We start from the raw sequence: 23,918 nt of genomic DNA, 5'->3' as shown, positions 1-23,918 counted from the left end.
TTGTGAGGTAAAAGAAAACGGTCTATTTTCTACTCTAGATGCAGCAGCAATCTCTTCTCTCTCTCTTTCATTCGTTCTTTCTTGGTTAGCTCTGAGGCCATCTCTGCCAGTCAGCTCTGATCCAACAGCAAATAGGGAAGTTTACTTCCAGTCATCCACAGGGCGGCGGCCATATTGGTGAGGTAGCAACAACACACTGGTGTGAATCTTAACCCACACACTTCCTCAAAAGTCTCATCTTTAGGGTGAAATCTGGAACTTTCATTTCCCCCTGCTCTGGCAACTCAAGGTACTAGCTACAAACACAACTGACCAACGAGAAAAACAAACTACAAAATAGCTTCGCCAATATGACAACTCAGTTTTTTCTCTTATTTTTTCCCCCTTCTAGAAGTTGTCACTTAGGCACAGATCCAGGATCAGCCTAGCCACCACATATCCAAATCGTGACCATTAGTCAGGGAAGTGCAAAACTGTCCTCAGACCAGTGTCTAGGGGTCACGTTAATTCTGCATCTCTTTTCCACCTTAGTCTTATATCTGATGTCAGCCTCTCGACAGGAAGGTCACAATCAGTATCAGCGGTGTCCAATAACACCCTGTGAGCATGACATGACCGTGTTCTGAGCTGAGCGAGTGTGTTCCCCTGTAATCAGTCAGGGCTGTGAGTTCATGTGTGTGTGTGTGTGTGTCTGTGTGTGCGTGGGTACACGCCCAGTGCCATGCCAAAGCAACATGTAGAAATATCATTGGAGGAGATCACTGTAGCATCAGATGATTATAGGCACTGCAGAGTGGTGTCCGTCAGATGATTATAGGCACTGCAGAGTGGTGTCCGTCGGATGATTATAGGCACTGCAGAGTGGTGTCCGTCAGATGATTATAGGCACCGCAGAGTGGTGTCCTTCAGATGATTATAGGCACTGCAGAGTGGTGTCCTTCAGATGATTATAGGCACTGCAGAGTGGTGTCCATCAGATATTATAGGCACTGCAGAGTGGTGTCCTTCAGATGATTATAGGCACCGCAGAGTGGTGTCCATCAGATATTATAGGCACTGCAGAGTGGTGTCCGTCAGATGATTATAGGCACTGCAGAGTGGTGTCCGTCAGATATTATAGGCACTGCAGAGTGGTGTCCATCAGATATTATAGGCACCGCAGAGTGGTGTCCGTCAGATTATTATAGGCACTGCAGAGTGGTGTCCGTCAGATGATTATAGGCACCGCAGAGTGGTGTCCATCAGATATTATAGGCACCGCAGAGTGGTGTCCGTCAGATGATTATAGGCACTGCAGAGTGGTGTCCGTCAGATATTATAGGCACTGCAGAGTGGTGTCCGTCAGATATTATAGGCACTGCAGAGTGGTGTCCTTCAGATATTATAGGCACCGCAGAGTGGTGTCCGTCAGATTATTATAGGCACTGCAGAGTGGTGTCTGTCAGATGATTATAGGCACCGCAGAGTGGTGTCCGTCAGATGATTCTAGGCACCGCAGAGTGGTGTCCGTCAGATGATTATAGGCACCGCAGAGTGGTGTCCGTCAGATGATTATAGGCACTGCAGAGTGGTGTCCATCAGATGATTATAGGCACTGCAGAGTGGTGTCCGTCAGATGATTATAGGCACTGCAGAGTGGTGTCCGTCAGATGATTATAGGCACCGCAGAGTGGTGTCCGTCAGATGATTATAGGCACTGCAGAGTGGTGTCCGTCAGATATTATAGGCACTGCAGAGTGGTGTCCTTCAGATGATTATAGGCACCGCAGAGTGGTGTCCGTCAGATGATTATAGGCACCGCAGAGTGGTGTCCGTCAGATGATTATAGGCACCGCAGAGTGGTGTCCGTCAGATGATTATAGGCACCGCAGAGTGGTGTCCGTCAGATATTATAGGCACCGCAGAGTGGTGTCCGTCAGATTATTATAGGCACTGCAGAGTGGTGTCCGTCAGATGATTATAGGCACCGCAGAGTGGTGTCCGTCAGATGATTATAGGCACCGCAGAGTGGTGTCCGTCAGATATTATAGGCACTGCAGAGTGGTGTCCGTCAGATGATTATAGGCACTGCAGAGTGGTGTCCGTCAGATGATTATAGGCACTGCAGAGTGGTGTCCATCAGATATTATAGGCACCGCAGAGTGGTGTCCGTCAGATTATTATAGGCACTGCAGAGTGGTGTCCGTCAGATGATTATAGGCACCGCAGAGTGGTGTCCATCAGATATTATAGGCACCGCAGAGTGGTGTCCGTCAGATGATTATAGGCACTGCAGAGTGGTGTCCGTCAGATATTATAGGCACTGCAGAGTGGTGTCCGTCAGATATTATAGGCACTGCAGAGTGGTGTCCTTCAGATATTATAGGCACCGCAGAGTGGTGTCCGTCAGATTATTATAGGCACTGCAGAGTGGTGTCTGTCAGATGATTATAGGCACTGCAGAGTGGTGTCCGTCAGATGATTATAGGCACCGCAGAGTGGTGTCCGTCAGATGATTATAGGCACCGCAGAGTGGTGTCCGTCAGATGATTATAGGCACCGCAGAGTGGTGTCCGTCAGATGATTATAGGCACCGCAGAGTGGTGTCCGTCAGATGATTATAGGCACCGCAGAGGGGTGTCCGTCAGATGATTATAGGCACCGCAGAGTGGTGTCCATCAGATGATTATAGGCACCGCAGAGTGGTGTCCGTCAGATGATTATAGGCACCGCAGAGTGGTGTCCGTCAGATGATTCTAGGCACCGCAGAGTGGTGTCCGTCAGATGATTATAGGCACCGCAGAGTGGTGTCCATTTTCAACTCATTGAAAGCAAGAAAAATCATTAAGTCTTGGCTTAGGTTTAGAATCTGTTCTCTCTGTTCTCTCAGATGGTTATAGGCACCGCAGAGTGGTCTGTTTTCTTTCCATCCGTCTCTCTCTGGCCTTGGTCTTTCCACTAAGGGTTAGTGAAGTGTAGTAACCTGTGGTTCCCTGCCTCCCTCTTTCTATCCCTCCCTCTCGTGGTTCAGGGGGCTCCTTGCTTTCCGTAAAATAGGCCTGTCTAGTGTGTGTGTGTGGACTGTGTGGACTGTGTGTGTGTGTGTGGACTGTGTGGTGTGTGGACTGTGTGTGTGTGTGTATGGACTGTGTGTTGTGTGTGTGTGGACTGTGTGGTGTGTGTGGACTGTGTGTGATGTGTGGACTGTGTGGTGTGTGTGTGTGTGGACTGTGTGTGTGGACTGTGTGGTGTGTGGTGTGTGTGTGTGTGTGTGTGGACTGTGTGTGTGTGGACTGTGTGGTGTGGACTGTGTGGACTGTGTGGTGTGGACTGTGTGGTGTGTGTGTGGACTGTGTGTGTGTGGACTGTGTGTCTGTGTGTGACTGTGTGGTGTGTGTGTGTGTGGACTGTGTGGTGTGTGTGTGTGTGGACTGTGTGGTGTGGACTGTGTGGTGTGTGGACTGTGTGTGTGTGTGGTTTGTGTGTAGACTGTGTGTGTGGTGTGTAGACTGTGTGGACTGTGTGTGTGGACTGTGTGGACTCTGTGTGTGGACTGTGTGTGGACTGTGTGGTGTACTGTGTGGACTCTGTGTGTGGACTGTGTGTGTGTGTGGTGTACTGTGTGGACTCTGTGTGTGGACTGTGTGTGTGTGTGGTTTGTGTGTAGACTGTGTGTGTGGTGTGTAGACTGTGTGGACTGTGTGGACTCTGTGTGTGGACTGTGTGTGGACTGTGTGGTGTACTGTATTTTACTAGACACCACTACTGATGCATGGACCAGATTTTTGGTTTTTACTTGCCCGTCTATAACCAATGTATGGTTTGTTAAATGTGATACGCCACCCGCCCCTGGGCGCTCATGGAGTGCAGTTGATGTTTTTCGACCACAAGATAATTTGCCAACCATTCTCTTCAGTCTGTGCAGCAGATGCAACAATATGTTGATGACAACGATGCTGTTTCCACTTCTTAATATAAATCCACAAGCGTTCTATAATTACACTATTACTTTGTATGTCTTACTGTCTGCAAACGGCAAGTATGTTTATTTTTGTTATCAAGTTGTGGATTTAACAGTGTTAGCTGCTAATATCTAGCTAGCTGCGTTAGTTTGCTAGCTATCTAGCTAATACAGCCTGGTAGCAGTGCTGGCGGAGGCCTAAATCAGCATGTTGTTCGTGCAACCGTATCTTCTAAATCCGAGAGAAATAGGGGACGCATGAATATGTTAATTACATGAAGTAAGAGAACATTTAATGTAGCCAAAGTTTCTAGGGTCCCACTCCCCTGGGAAACACTGACCAACACTTTGGTGTCACAATAATGCCTCCATGGCTTTTTCATTCATTGTCATGTCAAACAATACTGTGTTCAAAGTGCCCAGTATTACATTCTAACTATAGAATTAGAATAATCATTCCCACAATTACCCCTAATAATTTCCATGATTACAACAGTTCACTCAACAGTTCACACAAGTCCAATCGCAATTGGGGCGGCAGGTAGTCTAGTGGTTAGAGCGTTGGACTTGTAACCGAAAGTTGCAAGATCGAATCCCTGAGTTGACAAGGTAAAAATCTGTCGTTCTATCACTGAACAAGGCAATTAACCCACTGTTCCTAGGCTGTCATTGAAAATAAGAATTTGTTCATAACTGACTTGCCTAGATAAATAAAGGTTAAAACATTTTTGTTGTAATATCACCTTTTGGTTGAAGTTTGATTGAACAGTATAAAACAATCAGAATGCAAAATTTGAAAACACTTCAAATGTATGTGTTGGCCCTAAGGTCAAGCACTACTCATAGAACTTGTATTATTCAAAAACCTCAAATACCGCCAAATAGCATCATCCCGCCAAATAGCATCATCCCGCCAAAGAGCATCATCCCGCCAAAGAGCATCATCCCGCCAAAGAGCATCATCCCGCCAAAGAGCATCATCCCGCCAAAGAGCATCATCCCGCCAAAGAGCATCATCCCGCCAAAGAGCATCATCCCGCCAAATAGCATCATCCCGCCAAATAGCATCATCCCGCCAAAGAGCATCATCCCGCCAAAGAGCATCATCCCGCCAAAGAGCATCATGCCGCCAAAGAGCATCATGCCGCCAAAGAGCATCATGCCGCCAAAGAGCATCATGCCGCCAAAGAGCATCATGCCGCCAAAGAGCATCATGCCGCCAAAGAGCATCATCCCGCCAAAGAGCATCATCCCGCCAAAGAGCATCATCCCGCCAAAGAGCATCATCCCGCCAAAGAGCATCATCCCGCCAAAGAGCATCATCCCGCCAAAGAGCATCATCCCGCCAAAGAGCATCATGCCGCCAAAGAGCATCATCCCGCCAAATAGCATCATCCCGCCAAATAGCATCATCCCGCCAAATAGCATCATCCCGCCAAAGAGCATCATCCCGCCAAAGAGCATCATCCCGCCAAATAGGAGCATCCCGCCAAAGAGCATCCCGCCAAATAGCATCATGCCGCCAAATAGCATCATGCCGCCAAATAGCATCATCCCGCCAAAGAGCATCATCCCGCCAAATAGCATCATCCCGCCAAAGAGCATCATCCCGCCAAAAGAGCATCATCCCGCCAAATAGCATCATGCCGCCAAATAGCATCATGCCGCCAAAGAGCATCATCCCGCCAAAGAGCATCATCCCGCCAAAGAGCATCATCCCGCCAAAGAGCATCATCCCGCCAAAGAGCATCATCCCGCCAAAAGAGCATCATCCCGCCAAAAGAGCATCATGCCGCCAAATAGCATCATGCCGCCAAATAGCATCATCCCGCCAAATAGCATCATCCCGCCAAATAGCATCATCCCTCCAAAGAGCATCATCCCTTCAAATAGCATCATGCCGCCAAATAGCATCATCCCGTCAAATAGCATCATCCTGTCAAAACTATTCTAGTGATATGGTATTTTGGCCATATCGCCCAGCCCTAATGTGTGTGTATGTGTATGACTCCCTTTCTGTGTCACTGGACGTGTCAGGTGACACTGACATCTGTGCAAATGGGCCATTGCGTCTGCTCAGGGTGACCCTTGATCCCTGCTAGTCTGAAGATCTCTGGCTGTGTGCTTCTCAACGAGTACACACACAGCAACCAGGTGTCTATCCAACCTTTTTTATGCCAGTAAAGTACGTCGGATAATTTTTTTGGGGACAGGCCTGATGGAAACAGCACATTTTGTCGGTCAAATTTCCAAATGTTGACAAAACAAAATACGCTAGACAAGGTGGGATCTTTTTGTGCCGGTAAAATTAATTATGCGAGAAATGGCGGTGGAAATGCTTTTATGCGCAGACATTGATATAATAACCATCATATCAAAGTAAACTTAGTCACACGATGACATGGTGTTCGGTTCTCCCGCTACGACTCGGGACAGTTTATTATAATGAACTTCACAGGGTTGCTAGGTGATGAGCTCGATGCTCCTTTACAATAAATATCCAGGGTCTTATTCTGGTGACATGATGATCGACGCTTGGCTTCCGTTTGACAAATAGAAATCTTGCTCTTTTGTCCATAATCTCATTATGTAGACTATACCCGCACTGTAGCTGGTAGCTGTTGGCAAGAGCACTGTTGCTAAGAGCAGAGTGGGAACGTTCGCTATATAACGCAACATTTGTTGTGCCAAAACCATCAGTAGAGTTGAAAATGCGATGGAAACCCATTTATGTTTTTGCTTAGGTGACAGAAGTAATTGGAGCACGGGCCTTGCAACATTTTGACACGAGATGTGGATTCTTTGGTGGTGAGCTCAGGGCTTTGGAGTTTTATTTTTCCCTCCTTTCAGTCAGCCCAGCTGGAGAGAACATAGCTTTTGGCACCAAACTGTGTGTGTCCATGTGTCTGTGTGTGTGAGCGGTCTGTGTGTGCAGAGTGTGTGTGTGTGTAAGCAACACAACCTTCAGCACACCAGAGAATTGGCTAATCAAACTGGAACTTGTCAAAATGTTCCTGTCTCTCCATGTTTCAAATGTTAGTCTTAGTGAACCTGAATTTTCATGTTCCTGTTTTGTGGTTCAATCTACACTGAACAAAAAATATAAATGCAACATGTAAAGTGTTGGTCCCATGTTTCATGAGCTAAAATAAAAGATCCCAGAAATGTTCAATACACACAAAAAGCTTATTTCTCTCAAATTTTGTGTGAAATTTTTTACATCGCTGTTAGTGAGCATTTCTCCTTTGCCAAGATAGTTCATCCACCTGACAGGTGTGGCATATCAAGAAGCTGATTAAACGGTATGATCATTACACAGCTGCACCTTGTGCTGGGGACATAAAAAGGCCACTCTAAAATGTGCAGTTTTGTCACACAACGCAATGGCAAAGATGTCTCAAGTGTGCAATTAGCCGGATGACTGCAGGAATGTCCGCCAGAGCTGTTGCCAGAGAATTGAATGTTAATTTCTCTACCATAAGCCGCCTCCAACATCTTTTTAAAGAAGTTTGCAGTACGTCCAACCGGCCTCACGAGCGCAGACCAGGTGTAACCACACCAGTCCAGGACCTCCACATTCGGCTTCTTCACCTGCGGGATCGTCTGAGACCAGCCACCCGGACAGCTGATGAAAATAAGGAGTAATAAAGCTCTTTTGTGGGGAAAACGAATTCTGATCGGGTGGGCCTATGCCCTCCCAAGCTCACCCATGGTTGTGCCCCTGCCCAATCGTGAAATCCATAGATTAGGTCCTAATTTATTTATTTCAATTGAGTGATTTCTTTATATGAACTGTAACTCAGTAAAATCGTTGAAATTGTTGCATGTTGCTTCTATATTTTTGTTCAGTATAATTTATCTCTGTCGCTTCTGTCATCTATAACTTGTTTATATAAATGGATGAATAACAAACCTCTCTCTCATCTCTCCCTCTTCCCATCCCTCTGTCTTCTTCACAGAGAAGCGATGAGGAATTACCTGAAGGAGCGAGGAGACCAAACTGTCCTGATCCTGCATGCAAAAGTTGCCCAGAAATCTTATGGCAATGAAAAAAGGTAATCAACCACCACTTACCCTACACACAACTTTCCACACTCTCCATACTTCCCACATTCCTCGCACAGCCCCTAGCTGGTGTAGTACCTCGCACAGCCTCTACCTGGTGTAGTACCTCGCACAGCCTCTACCTGGTGTAGTACCTCGCACAGCCCCTACCTGGTGTAGTACCTCGCACAGCCCCTACCTGGTGTAGTACCTCGCACAGCCCCTACCTGGTGTAGTACCTCGCACAGCCTCTAGCTGGTGTAGTACCTCGCACAGCCTCTACCTGGTGTAGTACCTCGCACAGCCCCTAGCTGGTGTAGTACCTCGCACAGCCTCTAGCTGGTGTAGTACCTCGCACAGCCCCTAGCTGGTGTAGTACCTCGCACAGCCTCTAGCTGGTGTAGTACCTCGCACAGCCTCTACCTGGTGTAGTACCTCGCACAGCCTCTACCTGGTGTAGTACCTCGCGCAGCCCCTAGCTGGTGTAGTACCTCGCACAGCCTCTAGCTGGTGTAGTACCTCGCACAGCCCCTAGCTGGTGTAGTACCTCACACAGCCCCTAGCTGGTGTAGTACCTCGCACAGCCTCTACCTGGTGTAGTACCTCGCACAGCCTCTAGCTGGTGTGGTACCTCGCACAGCCTCTAGCTGGTGTGGTACCTCGCACAGCCTCTAGCTGGTGTAGTACCTCGCACAGCCCCTAGCTGGTGTAGTACCTCGCACAGCCTCTAGCTGGTGTAGTACCTCGCACAGCCTCTAGCTGGTGTAGTACCTCGCACAGCCTCTACCTGGTGTAGTACCTCGCACAGCCCCTAGCTGGTGTAGTACCTCGCACAGCCCCTAGCTGGTGTAGTACCTCGCACAGCCCCTAGCTGGTGTGTGTGATGACCTTCGCCCCGGTCGGAGGTCCTGAGCGCTCTGGAGCAGGATTTCTTCAAGGATATCTCTGTACTTTGCTCCGTTCATCTTTCCCTCGATCCTGACTAGTCTCCCAGTCCCTGCTGCTGAAATACATCCCCACAGCATGATACTGCTACCACCATACCTGGTGTAGTAACTAACACAGTCCCTACCCCAAAAGGCATGTTGAACAGTTCCCTGTTTCATTATAAGTCAATAGGTCAAGGGTTAATAGTATGGACTAAAGGGAGGTCGAAAAAAAGCGAAATCACATTCCGTTGTGTCTGTTGTGTGACGTCGGTGTTTTGGCCCCTCCGGCTTTCCATTTCCTACTGCGTCCAGACGGGGTTAAGGGGTGAAGTTCTCTGCAGGGCACATCCAGGAGGTTAAAGGGTAGATGGCAGGGGAATGGTAGGGTTACAGGGTTGGGGAGCACGCTGTGGTAGGTAGGGGGTTATGACCGGGTAGAAGTGGGTAGACTGTTTCCTGGTTGCTGTACTAATGTTAGGATGGTGTATGGGGTGTGTGTAGGGAGTTAATGAGCTGTTCTGAATATGGTCATACAGCTATAGGGGATTAGACAGAATGAAGCCTTTCGCTCTCTCTCTCTCGCGCTCTGTGTATATGTATACAGTGCCTTAGGGAAGTGTTCAGACCCCTGGACTTTTCCCACATTTTGTTAGGTTACAACCTTATTCTAAAATCTATTAAATTGTTTTTTCCCCCCGTCATCAATCTACACACAATACCCCATAATGACAAAGTAAAAACAGGTTTTTAGAAATGTTTGCTAATTTATAGAAATTGTAAATATTATATTTATTTAAGTATTAAGACACTTTACTCAGTACTTTCTTGAAGCATCTTTGGCAGCGATTACAGACTTGTCTTCTTGGGCATGATGCTACAAGCTTGCCACACCTGTATTTGGCGAGTTTCTCCCATTTTTCTCTGCAGATCCTCTCAAACTCTGTCAGGTTGGATGGGGAGGATCGCTGCACAGCTATTTTCAGGTCTCTTTGATCAGGTTTAAGTCAGGTCTCTGGCTGGGCCACTCAAGGACATTCAGAGACTTGTCCCGAAGCCACTCCTGCGTTGTCTTGGCTGTGTGCTTAGGGTCGTTGTCTTGTTGGAAGGTGAACCTTCATCCCAGTCTGAGGTCCTGAGCGCGCTGGGCCAGGTTTCCATCAAGGATCTCTCTGTACTTTGCTCCGTTCATCTTTCATCTCGGTCCTGACTAGTCTCCCAGTCCCTGCCGCTGAAAAACATCCCCACAGCATGATGCTGCCACCACCATGCTTCACTGTAGGGATGGTGCCAGGTTTCTTGCATTCAGGTCAAAGAGTTCAATCTCGGTTTCATCAGACCAGAGAATCTTGTTTATTATGGTCTGAGTCTTTGGGGGCCTTTTGGCAAACTCCAAGATGGCTGTCATGTGCCTTTTACTGAGGAGTGGCTTCTGTCTGGTCACTCTACCATAAAGGCCTGATTGGTGGAGTGCTGCAGAGATGGTTGTCCTTCTGGAAGGTTCTCCCATCTCCACAGAGGAACTCAAGAGCTCTGTCAGTGACCATCGGGTTCTGGTCACCTCCCTCACCAATTCCCTTCTCCCTCGAATGCTCATTTTGGCCATGCGTCCAGCTCTAGGAAGAGTCTTGGTGGTTCCAAACTTCTTCCATTTAAGAATGATGGTGCAGAAATGTTTTGGTACCCTTCCCCAGATTTGTGCCTCGACACAATCCTGTCTCTCTCTACGGACAATTCCTTCGACCTCATGGCTTGGTTGTTGCTCTGACATGCACTGTCAACTGTGGGACCTTATATAGACTTGTGTGTGCCCTTCCAAATCATGTCCAATCAATTGAATTTACCACAGGGGGACGCCAATCAAGTTGTAGAAACATCTCAAGGATGATCAATGGAAACAGGATGCACCTGAGCTCAATTTCGAGTCTCATAGCAAAGGGTCTGAATACTTATGTAAATAAGGTATCTGTTTTTAGTTTTTAATACATTTGCAAACATTTCTAAAAACCTGTTTTTCGCTTTGTCATAATGGGGTATTGTGTGTAGATTGCTTAGGATTTAAAAAAAATCTATTTTAGAATAAGGCTGTAACGTAACAAAATGTGGAACAAGTCAGGGTTCTGAATACCTTCCGAAGGCACCCTCTTTCTCCCTCCCCCCTTCCTCTTGGCTGGGTCTGATCATTGGAGCCCTGCCTGCCATCACACCAGAACTATGTCTTAGTAAATCAGCAGCATCTCACCAGAACTATGTCTTAGTAAATCAGCAGCATCACACCAGAACTATGTCTTAGTAAATCAGCAGCATCACACCAGAACTATGTCTTAGTAAATTAGCAGCATCACACCAGAACTATGTCTTAGTAAATTAGCAGCATCACACCAGAACTATGTCTTAGTAAATCAGCAGCATCTCACCAGAACTATGTCTTAGTAAATCAGCAGTATCTCACCAAAACTATGTCTTAGTAAATCAGCAGCATCACACCAGAACTATGTCTTAGTAAATCAGCAGCATCACACCAGAACTATGTCTTAGTAAATCAGCAGCATCACACCAGAACTATGTCTTAGTAAATCAGCAGCATCACACCAGAACTATGTCTTAGTAAATTAGCAGCATCACACCAGAACTATGTCTTAGTAAATCAGCAGCATCTCACCAGAACTATGTCTTAGTAAATCAGCAGTATCTCACCAAAACTATGTCTTAGTAAATCAGCAGCATCACACCAGAACTATGTCTTAGTAAATCAGCAGCATCACACCAGAACTATGTCTTAGTAAATCAGCAGCATCACACCAGAACTATGTCTTAGTAAATCAGCAGCATCACACCAGAACTATGTCTTAGTAAATCAGCAGCATCACACCAGAACTATGTCTTAGTAAATCAGCAGCATCTCACAAGAACTATGTCTTAGTAAATCAGCAGCATCTCACAAGAACTAAGTCTTAGTAAATCAGCAGCATCTCACCAGAACTATGTCTTAGTAAATCAGCAGCATCACACCAGAACTATGTCTTAGTAAATCAGCAGTATCTCACCAAAACTATGTCTTAGTAAATCAGCAGCATCACACCAGAACTATGTCTTAGTAAATCAGCAGCATCACACCAGAACTATGTCTTAGTAAATCAGCAGCATCACACCAGAACTATGTCTTAGTAAATCAGCAGCATCACACCAGAACTATGTCTTAGTAAATCAGCAGCACCACACCAGAACTATGTCTTAGTAAATCAGCAGCATCACACCAGAACTATGTCTTAGTAAATCAGCAGCATCACACCAGAACTATGTCTTAGTAAATCAGCAGCATCTCACCAGAACTATGTCTTAGTAAATCAGCAGCATCACACCAGAACTATGTCTTAGTAAATCAGCAGCATCACACCAGAACTATGTCTTAGTAAATCAGCAGCATCTCACCAGACGTATGTCTTAGTATATCAGCAGCATCACACCAGAACTATGTCTTAGTAAATCAGCAGCATCACACCAGAACTATGTCTTAGTAAATCAGCAGCATCACGCCAGAACTATGTCTTAGTAAATCAGCAGCATCACGCCAGAACTATGTCTTAGTAAATCAGCAGCATCTCACCAGAACTATGTCTTAGTAAATCAGCAGCATCACACCAGAACTATGTCTTAGTAAATCAGCAGCATCACACCAGAACTATGTCTTAGTAAATCAGCAGCATCTCACAAGAACTATGTCTTAGTAAATCAGCAGCATCTCACAAGAACTAAGTCTTAGTAAATCAGCAGCATCTCACCAGAACTATGTCTTAGTAAATCAGCAGCATCACACCAGAACTATGTCTTAGTAAATCAGCAGTATCTCACCAAAACTATGTCTTAGTAAATCAGCAGCATCACACCAGAACTATGTCTTAGTAAATCAGCAGCATCACACCAGAACTATGTCTTAGTAAATCAGCAGCATCACACCAGAACTATGTCTTAGTAAATCAGCAGCATCACACCAGAACTATGTCTTAGTAAATCAGCAGCATCACACCAGAACTATGTCTTAGTAAATCAGCAGCATCACACCAGAACTATGTCTTAGTAAATCAGCAGCATCACACCAGAACTATGTCTTAGTAAATCAGCAGCCCTGAGCCGACACTGTGACACCTCTGAGTTTTGGAGCACGAGAGAGGAGGAGCAGAATTGTGTGTGACTGCGTGTGTGTGTGACTGCGTGTGTGTGTGTGACTGCGTGTGTGTGTGTGACTGCGTGTGTGTGTGTGACTGCGTGTGTGTGTGACTGCGTGTTAAAGTGCAACTGTAGTTAGTGCAACTGTAGTTAGTGCAACTGTAGTTAGTGCAACTGTAGTTAGTGCAACTGTAGTTAGTGTAACTGTAGTCTCTCTGTAGTGTAACTGTAGTCTCTCTGTAGTGTAACTGTAGTCTCTCTGCAGTGTAACTGTAGTCTCTCTGTAGTGTAACTGTAGTCTCTCCGCAGTGTAACTGTAGTCTCTCTGTAGTGTAACTGTAGTCTCTCTGTAGTGTAACTGTAGTCTCTCTGTAGTGTAACTAGTCTCTGTAGTGTAACTGTAGTCTCTCTGTAGTGTAACTGTAGTCTCTCTGTAGTGTAACTGTAGTCTCTCTGTAGTGTAACTGTAGTCTCTCTGTAGTGTAACTTTAGTCTCTCTGTAGTGTAACTAGTCTCTGTAGTGTAACTGTAGTCTCTCTGTAGTGTAACTGTAGTCTCTCTGTAGTGTAACTGTAGTCTCTGTAGTGTAACTGTAGTCTCTCTGCAGTGTAACTAGTCTCTGTAGTGTAACTGTAGTCTCTCTGTAGTGTAACTGTAGTCTCTCTGTAGTGTAACTGTAGTCTCTCTGCAGTGTAACTGTAGTCTCTCTGTAGTGTAACTGTAGTCTCTCTGTAGTGTAACTGTAGTCTCTCTGTAGTGTAACTGTAGTCTCTCTGTAGTGTAACTGTAGTCTCTCTGTAGTGTAACTGTAGTCTCTCTGTAGTGTAACTGTAGTCTCTCTGCAGTGTAACTGTAGTCTCTCTGTAGTGTAACTGTAGTCTCTCTGTAGTGTAACTGTAGTCTCGCCGCAGTGTAACTAGTCTCTGTAGTGTAACTGTAGTCTCTCTGCAGTGTAACTAGTCTCTGTAGTGTAACTGTAGTCTCTCTGTAGTGTAACTGTAGTCTCTCTGCAGTGTAACTAGTCTCTGTAGTGTAACTGTAGTCTCTCTGCAGTGTAACTGTAGTCTCTCTGTAGTGTAACTGTAGTCTCTCTGTAGTGTAACTGTAGTCTCTCTGTAGTGTAACTGTAGTCTCTCTGTAGTGTAACTGTAGTCTCTCTGTAGTGTAACTGTAGTCTCTCTGTAGTGTAACTGTAGTCTCTCTGTAGTGTAACTGTAGTCTCTCTGCAGAGTGTAACTAGTCTCTGTAGTGTAACTGTAGTCTCTCTGCAGTGTAACTAGTCTCTGTAGTGTAACTGTAGTCTCTCTCTAGTGTAACTGTAGTCTCTATGTAGTGTAACTGTAGTCTCTCTGTAGTGTAACTGTAGTCTCTCTGTAGTGTAACTGTAGTCTCTCTGTAGTGTAACTGTAGTCTCTCTGCAGTGTAACTAGTCTCTGTAGTGTAACTGTAGTCTCTCTGTAGTGTAACTGTAGTCTGCAGTGTAACTAGTCTCTGTAGTGTAACTGTAGTCTCTCTGCAGTGTAACTAGTCTCTGTAGTGTAACTGTAGTCTCTCTGCAGTGTAACTGTAGTCTCTCTGTAGTGTAACTGTAGTCTCTATGTAGTGTAACTGTAGTCTCTCTGCAGTGTAACTAGTCTCTGTAGTGTAACTGTAGTCTCTCTGTAGTGTAACTAGTCTCTGTAGTGTAACTGTAGTCTCTCTGCAGTGTAACTAGTCTCTGTAGTGTAACTGTAGTCTCTCTGTAGTGTAACTAGTCTCTGTAGTGTAACTGTAGTCTCTCTGCAGTGTACCTGTAGTCTCTCTGTTTTGTAACTGTAGTCTCTCTGTAGTGTAACTGTAGTCTCTCTGCAGTGTACCTGTAGTCTCTCTGTTTTGTACCTTTAGTCTCTCTGTTTTGTAACTGTAGTTAGTGTAACTGTAGTCTCTCTGTTTTGTAACTGTAGTCTCTCTGTTTTGTAACTGTAGTTAGTGTAACTGTAATCTCCAACTCAACATTATGAAGTTGTTCCTAATGTTTTGTACACTGTGTATAGTCACACACACGTTAGTTATGGTTTCATTCTGAACCGAACGACGTTGGTTTGGGTCAGCTCTGCGGGAGTGTGTCCCTCTCTAAGGAAGAGCCTGGTGGTCGTGGCGTCGCTGTCGGTGTGTGTTTACAATATGAAAGCTTGTCTGTGTTTTGATACACAATAGGAGCTCTGAGCATGAATAAATTGAGTGTGTGTATAGATGGCTTTTCCTCAGAAATCTCCCTCTTTCTTTCTCTCTTTTAGGAGATGAAAGCAGACTGGTATTAAGTGTCACTCTCCTTCTCCTCAGACTAGACAGACAGTCTCGTGACAAGTGTCTCCATATGACCCACTTTCCTTCTTTCCCTACACATGCTCATAAAAACAAACCGCTTTAGTTTATTTTGAAGAGCAAAATGGGTGAAAACATTTGATATTTCTCCCTAAAGAGGGGACATGACTGAGACTAGTAAAACGTGTTGTTTTAAGCAATCTACGTGTTTTTTCTCCTGACATGTCTTGCTGAGGTACTGGCTAAAATTCAAGTTCTTGTCAGATTAGACTCGAGCAAGCCCAATCAGTTATTGTATTAACATTTCACTTTCTCCTTTGAAATTAAACAAGGTTTTACGGGATTTTAGTAGCTGTTTTGAGAAGTTGTTTGTCACTCAAAGAAATGCACTGACAACTTGGCTGAAACATCATTCCCAAGTACTACTCTTCTTTTGTTGTTTATGTCACACTGCCATCTAGTGGCAGAAAGTCTAACATGCAGTATGACATGTTTTTGAAAATTCTGGATCCACCAGACCAGAGTAGATTCCAGACTGTTCTATCGTTAGTGTGTGTCTGGTATGTGTGTGTAAAGTATTATAGGTACTAATCATTTGACGTGTGTGTAATCTGGGCAGTAGTGTGTACACCGAGGATACAAAACATTAGGAGCACCTGCTCTTTACATGACAGACTTACCAGGTGATGATCGCTTATTGATGTCACTTGTTAAATCCACTTCAATCAGTGTAGATGAAGGAGAGGAGACGGGTTAAAGAAGGATTTTTAAGCCTTGAGACATGTATTGTGTGACTGGGCAAGACAAAATATTTAAGTGCCTTTGAACTGGGTATTGTAGTAGATGCCAGGTGAACCGGTTTGAGTGTGTCAAGAACTGCAACGGTGCTGGGTTTTCACGCTCAACAGTTTCCTGTGTGTTCAGAATGGTCAACCACCCAAAAGACATCCAGCCAACTGGACACAACTGTGGGAAGTATTGGAGTCATGGGCCAGCATCCCTGTGGAGTCAACATGGACCAGCATCCCTGTGGAGTCAACATGGACCCAGCATCCCTGTGGAGTCAACATGGACCAGCATCCCTGTGGAGTCAACATGGACCAGCATCCCTGTGGAACGCTTTCGACACCTTGTAGAGTCCATGACCCGACGAATATGAAGCTGTTCTGAGGGAGAAAGGAGGGGGGGGGTTGGGGTGTCGCTCAATATTAGGAAGGTGTTCCTAATGTGTGCTATACTCAGTGTATGTTATACTGGTGTGTGTGTGTGTACAGGTTCTTCTGTCCACCCCCATGTGTCTACCTGATGGGCTCTGGCTGGAAGAAGAAGAGAGAGGAGATGGAGAGAGAAGGCTGTTCAGAGCAGGAGGCTCAACCCTGTGCCTTTATAGGGATAGGAAACAGTGACCAGGAGATGCAGCAGCTCAACATAGAGGGAAAGGTAGGGAGGGTCCTGTACACTTCTTTCTCTCGCTCTCTCTCGTTCCCTCCCTTTCTTCCTGTCCCACTCACCCATCTCTCTCACTCACTCTCTCACTCACTCACTCTCTCTCTCACTCTCTCTCTTTCTGTCTCTCTGTCTCTCTCTGTCTCTCTGTCTCTCTCTGTGTGTCTCTGTCTCTCTCTGTCGCTCTCTCTCTGTGTGTCTCTCTCTCTCTCTGTCGCTCTCTCTCTGTGTGTCTCTCTCTCTCTCTCTCTGTGTCTCTCTCTCTCTCTCTCTCTCTCTCTCTCTCTCTCTCTCTCTCTCTCTCTCTCTCTCTCTCTCTCTCTCTGTGTGTCTCTCTGTGTCTCTCTCTCTCTCTGTGTCTCTCTGTGTCTCTCTCTCTCTCTCTCTCTCTCTCTCTCTCTCTCTCTCGCTGTGTCTCTCTCTCTCTGTGTCTCTCTCTCTCTCTCTCTCTCTCTCTCTGTCTCTCTCTCTCTCTTTGTCTCTCTCACCAAAGAAATGACTAACTGGTGCCTGGCCTTATTTTCCCCTCTCACTCAGAACTATTGCACAGCCAAGACCTTGTACATATCCGACTCCGACAAGAGAAAGCACTTCATGCTGTCGGTCAAGATGTTCTACGGCAACAGCGCCGACATTGGCGTCTTCCTGAGTAAGAGGATAAAAGTAATCTCCAAGCCCTCCAAGAAGAAACAGTCCCTGAAGAACGCAGACCGTGAGTCACACAAATGCCAACACACACACACACACAATCTACATGTCAGTATCACTCATAGGGCCCTGCTCAAATGCTTTCAAAAGGCATCCTTCCTTCCTCTCCTCGAGGTAATCATTGCTCTAACATGACGTGGCTCGTGAAAGATGTCTATTGAAACTATTCTATCGTGTTCAAACAATGTTCATTTCTACCATTCACAATGCTACTATTGCTCTTCAACAAAGTTTCCCTGTTTGCCGGTCTTGCAGCTAGAGGGCGCTACAGCTCAAAAACCAGATGACAACTGATGCCTGAAAATGACCCAATGTTCAATATTGTTAAGTAGCTGTAGAGTTTGTTTTGTGGCCGCTTTCTACCCTTTTCTCACACATCTTATCACCCAGACGGGGACATCTGTTGTTCTCACCCATCTTATCACCCAGACGGGGACATGTGTTGTTCTCACACATCTCATCACCCAGACGGGGACATGTGTTGTTCTCACACATCTTATCACCCAGATGGGGACATGTGTTGTTCTCACACATCGTATCACCCAGACGGGGACATGTGTTGTTCTCACACATCTCATCACCCAGACGGGGACATGTGTTGTTCTCACACATCTCATCACCCAGACGGGGACATGTGGTGTTCTCACACATCGTATCACCCAGACGGGGACATGTGTTGTTCTCACACATCGTATCACCCAGACGGGGACATGTGTTGTTCTCACACATCGTATCACCCAGATGGGGACATGTGTTGTTCTCACACATCGTATCACCCAGACGGGGACATGTGTTGTTCTCACACATCGTATCACCCAGACGGGGACATGTGTTGTTCTCTCACATCTCATCACCCAGACGGGGACATGTGTTGTTCTCTCACATCTCATCACCCAGACGGGGACATGTGGTGTTCTCACACATCTCATCACCCAGACGGGGACATGTGTTGTGGTTGTTACATGTAGTGTGGTCTCTTTATCTCTCTCTCTGTGTGTCTCTCCTACTGCAGTGTGTATTGCATCGGGTACCAAGGTGGCCCTGTTCAACCGGTTGCGGTCCCAGACGGTCAGCACGCGCTACCTACATGTGGAGGGGGGCAACTTCCACGCCAGCTCCCAGCAATGGGGTGCCTTCTACGTTCACCTGTGTGAGTGTCGTACACACGCACACACACACACACACACACACACACACACACACACACACACACACACACACACACACACACACACACACACACACACACACACACACACACACACACACTTCCACTGTAAAAATGTGTGTAAGGGTAATGTATGTGTGTATGGGCAATGTATGTGTGTATGGGCAATGTAATTTTTACAAATCTTTATTTAACTAGACAAGTCAGTTAAGAAAAAAATCTTATTTTACAATGACAGCCTACCGGGGAACAGTGGGTTAACTGCCTTGTTCAGGGGCAGAACGACATATTTTTACCTTGTCAGCTCGGGGATTCAATCTTGCTACCTTTCGGTTGCTGGCCCAACGCTCTAACACTAGGCTACCTGCCGCCCCAAATGGGTAATGTATGTGTGTGTGGGTAATGTGTATAGGGAATCATTCAAACCCCTTCACTTTTTCCACATTTTGTTATGTTACAGCCTTATTCTAAAATTACATTTTATTCCCTCATCAATCTACACACAATACCCCATAATGACAAATATTATTACAAATTGAACATGTTTCATTATTTATTTGAGGCTAAATTGATTTTATTGATGTATTATATTAAGTTAAAATAAGTGTTCATTCAGTATTGTTGTAATTGTCATTAAAAATCGGCCGATTAATCGGTATCGGCTTTTTTGGTCCTCCAATAATCGGTATCGGTATCGGCGTTGAAAAATCATAATTGGTCGACCTCTAATATAGACAGGTGTGTGCCTTTCCAAATCATGTCCAATCAATTGAATTTACCACAGGTGGACTCCAATCAAATTGTAGAAACATCTCAATGATGATCAATGGAAACAGGATGCAACTGAGCTCAATTTTGAGTATCATAGCAAAGGGTCTGAATACTTATGTAAATAAGGTATTTCTGTCCAAAAAATTCTAAAAAACAGTTTTTGCTTTGTCATTATTGGGTATTGTGATGTCATTATGGGGTATTGTGATGTCATTATGGGGTATTGTGATGTCAGTATGGGGTATTGTGATGTCATTATGGGGTATTGTGTGTAGATTGATGACATTTGTTTATGTAATCAATTTTAGAATAAGACTGTAACGTAACAACATTTTGAAAAAGTCAAGAGGTCTGAATATTTTCTGAATCCATGGTATGGGTAAATGACAATATCATGCTTTGTTTTAAAGTGGATTGTTGAGAGGCTGGCCTGACGTTACATTTCCACCCTAAAATGGTTTCTACTCAGTGTAAGTGTGTGTGCTATTGGGACATAAGATGAATGTTGTGTGTCCTATTCCCCAGTGGATGACGAGGAGTCTGAAGGAGAGGAGTTCACTGTGAGAGATGGCTACATCCACTATGGACAGACGGTCAAACTGGTCTGCTCTGTCACCGGGATGGCCCTGCCACGCCTGGTACTACCCACCACTTCACTCTCTTTTACATCTGTTTCTGTACCCTCGCCATGTTTCTCTCCTCTCTCCATGTTTCTGTACCCTCTCCATGTTTCTCTCCTCTCTCCATGTTTCTCTCCTCTCCATGTTTCTCTCCTCTCCGTGTTTGTCTCCTCTCTCCGTGTTTGTCTCTCCTCTCCATGTTTCTCTCCTCTCCGTGTTTCTCTCCTCTCTCCGTGTTTGTCTCCTCTCTCCGTGTTTGTCTCCTCTCTCCGTGTTTGTCTCCTCTCTCCGTGTTTGTCTCCTCTCTCCGTGTTTGTCTCCTCTCCGTGTTTGTCTCCTCTCTCCGTGTTTGTCTCCTCTCTCCGTGTTTCTCTCCTCTCTCCGTGTTTCTCTCCTCTCTCCGTGTTTCTCTCCTCTCTCCGTGTTTCTCTCCTCTCTCCGTGTTTCTCTCCTCTCTCCGTGTTTCTCTCCTCTCTCCGTGTTTCTCTCCTCTCCGTGTTTCTCTCCTCTCCGTGTTTGTCTCCTCTCTCCGTGTTTCTCTCCTCTCTCCGTGTTTGTCTCCTCTCTCCGTGTTTGTCTCCTCTCTCCGTGTTTGTCTCCTCTCTCCGTGTTTGTCTCCTCTCTCCGTGTTTGTCTCCTCTCTCCGTGTTTGTCTCCTCTCTCCGTGTTTCTCTCCTCTCTCCGTGTTTGTCTCCTCTCTCCGTGTTTGTCTCCTCTCTCCACGGAACTCTTTTTGTCTTTTTTATGTTAATATTCTCACTATTTCTCTTTATTACACACACACACACACACACACACACACACACACACACACACACACACACACACACACACACACACACACACACACACACACACACACACACACACTAATGAAAGTGGTTGATGTTACTTGTACACTGAGCTCTAAGCAACTAAACCCTAAACACCAGCCTGTCTGTGTGTGTCAGATCATCCGTAAGGTGGACAAGCAGACGGCCCTGCTGGATGCAGACGACCCCGTCTCCCAGCTGCACAAGTGTTCCTTCTACCTGAAGGACACAGAGCGCATGTACCTGTGCCTTTCCCAAGAGAGGATCATACAGTTTCAAGTGAGTGAGAAACTACCTTCCATTACGCGTTGACTACCTTCCATTACGCGTTGAGACTACCTTCCATTACGCGTTGAGACTACCTTCCATTACGCGTTGAGACTACCTTCCGTTACACGTTGAGACTACCTTCCGTTACACGTTGAGACTACCTTCCGTTACACGTTGAGACTACCTTCCATTACACGTTGAGACTACCTTCCGTTACACGTTGAGACTACCTTCCATTACACGTTGAGACTACCTTCCATTACACGTTGAGACTACCTTCCGTTACGCGTTGAGACTACCTTCCATTACACGTTGAGACTACCTTCCGTTACACGTTGAGACTACCTTCCGTTACACGTTGAGACTACCTTCAATTACACGTTGAGACTACCTTCCGTTACACGTTGAGACTACCTTCCGTTACGCGTTGAGACTACCTTCCATTACACGTTGAGACTACCTTCCATTACGCGTTGAGACTACCTTCCATTACGCGTTGAGACTACCTTCCGTTACGCGTTGAGACTACCTTCCGTTACACGTTGAGACTACCTTCCGTTACACGTTGAGACTACCTTCCATTACGCGTTGAGACTACCTTCCGTTACACGTTGAGACTACCTTCCGTTACACGTTGAGACTACCTTCCGTTACACGTTGAGACTACCTTCCATTACGCGTTGAGACTACCTTCCATTACGCGTTGAGACTACCTTCCATTACGCGTTGAGACTACCTTCCATTACGCGTTGAGACTACCTTCCATTACACGTTGAGACTACCTTCAATTACACGTTGAGACTACCTTCCATTACACGTTGAGACTACCTTCCATTACACGTTGAGACTACCTTCCATTACACGTTGAGACTACCTTCCATTACGCGTTGAGACTACCTTCCATTACGCGTTGAGACTACCTTCCGTTACGCGTTGAGACTACCTTCCATTACGCGTTGAGACTACCTTCAATTACACGTTGAGACTACCTTCAATTACACGTTGAGACTACCTTCCATTACACGTTGAGACTACCTTCCATTACACGTTGAGACTACCTTCCATTACACGTTGAGACTACCTTCCATTACACGTTGAGACTACCTTCCATTACACGTTGAGACTACCTTCCATTACACGTTGAGACTACCTTCCATTACACGTTGAGACTACCTTCCATTACACGTTGAGACTACCTTCCATTACGCGTTGAGACTACCTTCCGTTACGCGTTGAGACTACCTTCCATTACACGTTGAGACTACCTTCCATTACACGTTGAGACTACCTTCCATTACGCGTTGAGACTACCTTCCATTACACGTTGAGACTACCTTCCATTACGCGTTGAGACTACCTTCCATTACGCGTTGAGACTACCTTCCATTACGCGTTGAGACTACCTTCCATTACACGTTGACTACCTTCCATTACACGTTGAGACTACTTAAATTGACCCCATATTTGCAGTAACCAATCAGAATGATCTTGTGAGAAAATGTATTGTTGGATGGTGAACATTAGTTGGTTCCTACGGTAATACCCAGTTTACAATCTTCAAATTCTCCTGAGTGGCGCAGGCTTCTAAGGCACTGCATCTCAGTGCAAGAGACGACACTACAGTCCCTGGTTCGAATCCAGGCTGAATCACATCTGGCCGTGTTTGGGAGTCCCATAGGGCAGCGTGCAATTGGCCCAGCGTCGCCCGGGTTCGGCCTGGGTAGGCCATTTGTAATTAAGAATTTGTAATTAACTGACTTGCCTAGTTAAATAAAGGTTACATTAAAAAAATATATATATATATATATTTTTAACATTGTTTATCAGATCCCACCTGAAAATGGTCGGCAACCATTCTCAGTGCCCTGTGCAGGTCCCCATTGCTGGAATAATTCAGTCTTTGTTTTGCTAAGAGGTTATTCTTCCCCTTTTGATTCCATCTTCGATAGATGACGGATTAGATTGAGCGTTAATATAGCGTTAGGGTGATAGGCTCCTTGTGGAGGTGTGATCTCTACATCAGAGATCACCATAGAAACAACTAAACCAAGATTCATTACACACAGCTGTATTCATTTATTTATCCATCTATATCTGAAATATGGTGAAGCGCTAGCAGGTCCCTTTAACTTGTCTGTGTGTGTGTGTGTCCCAGGCCACTCCATGCCCAAAGGAACCAAACAAAGAGATGATCAACGACGGAGCGTCCTGGACAATCATCAGCACGGACAAGGCTGAGTACACCTTCTACGAGGGCATGGGCCCCGTCCACTCGCCTGTCACCCCCGTGCCTGTAGTCGAGAGCTTACAGGTTAGAGAGGGACGCACACAGATATGCATGCACACATAGGCCACATGCACACTCCATTCCTATTATAAACAACAATTTGTTCCTCTTGTAGTACTCCAAACAAACACCCTTTAGGCCCTTTACCACATTCCATCTCTTCCTCTGTCACACCAGAAAAACATTTACACTTTTGTATGGTTTGTGTTTATGTGTGTGTGTGTTTAGCTAAACGGGGGTGGGGATGTGGCCATGCTGGAGCTGACGGGACAGAACTTCACCTCAAACCTGAGGGTCTGGTTCGGAGACGTGGAGGCAGAGACCATGTACAGGTACCGACAGACACACCTCACTGCTCCTTTCAACCGGGGGCTGGCTCAATACGGCGGTGCAAAATTATGCTAAATTTCCCAAAATGTTCAAGTTTTTCCTGCCAACCAGACAGAACCTGTTTA

General features: G+C 45.7%; 1 protein-coding gene across 1 annotated transcript in view; it reads left to right on the top strand.

The window, feature by feature from the left end:
- The window catches only part of rbpjb (recombination signal binding protein for immunoglobulin kappa J region b), an 83,361-nt gene that overhangs the window by 51,852 nt on the left and 7,591 nt on the right, over positions 1-23,918 (top strand). Inside the window, exons 3-10 of the mRNA XM_071333968.1 lie at positions 7,900-7,995; positions 16,656-16,821; positions 17,365-17,539; positions 18,548-18,685; positions 20,000-20,112; positions 21,045-21,185; positions 23,332-23,487; positions 23,692-23,795. Coding sequence (XP_071190069.1) covers positions 7,900-7,995; positions 16,656-16,821; positions 17,365-17,539; positions 18,548-18,685; positions 20,000-20,112; positions 21,045-21,185; positions 23,332-23,487; positions 23,692-23,795 — 1,089 coding nt within the window. The remainder of the gene's footprint in view (positions 1-7,899; positions 7,996-16,655; positions 16,822-17,364; positions 17,540-18,547; positions 18,686-19,999; positions 20,113-21,044; positions 21,186-23,331; positions 23,488-23,691; positions 23,796-23,918) is intronic.

This window comes from Salvelinus alpinus, chromosome 11, assembly GCF_045679555.1.
Source record: "Salvelinus alpinus chromosome 11, SLU_Salpinus.1, whole genome shotgun sequence".
NCBI lineage: Eukaryota > Metazoa > Chordata > Actinopteri > Salmoniformes > Salmonidae > Salvelinus > Salvelinus alpinus.
This window is presented reverse-complemented; position numbering and strand designations above follow the sequence as displayed.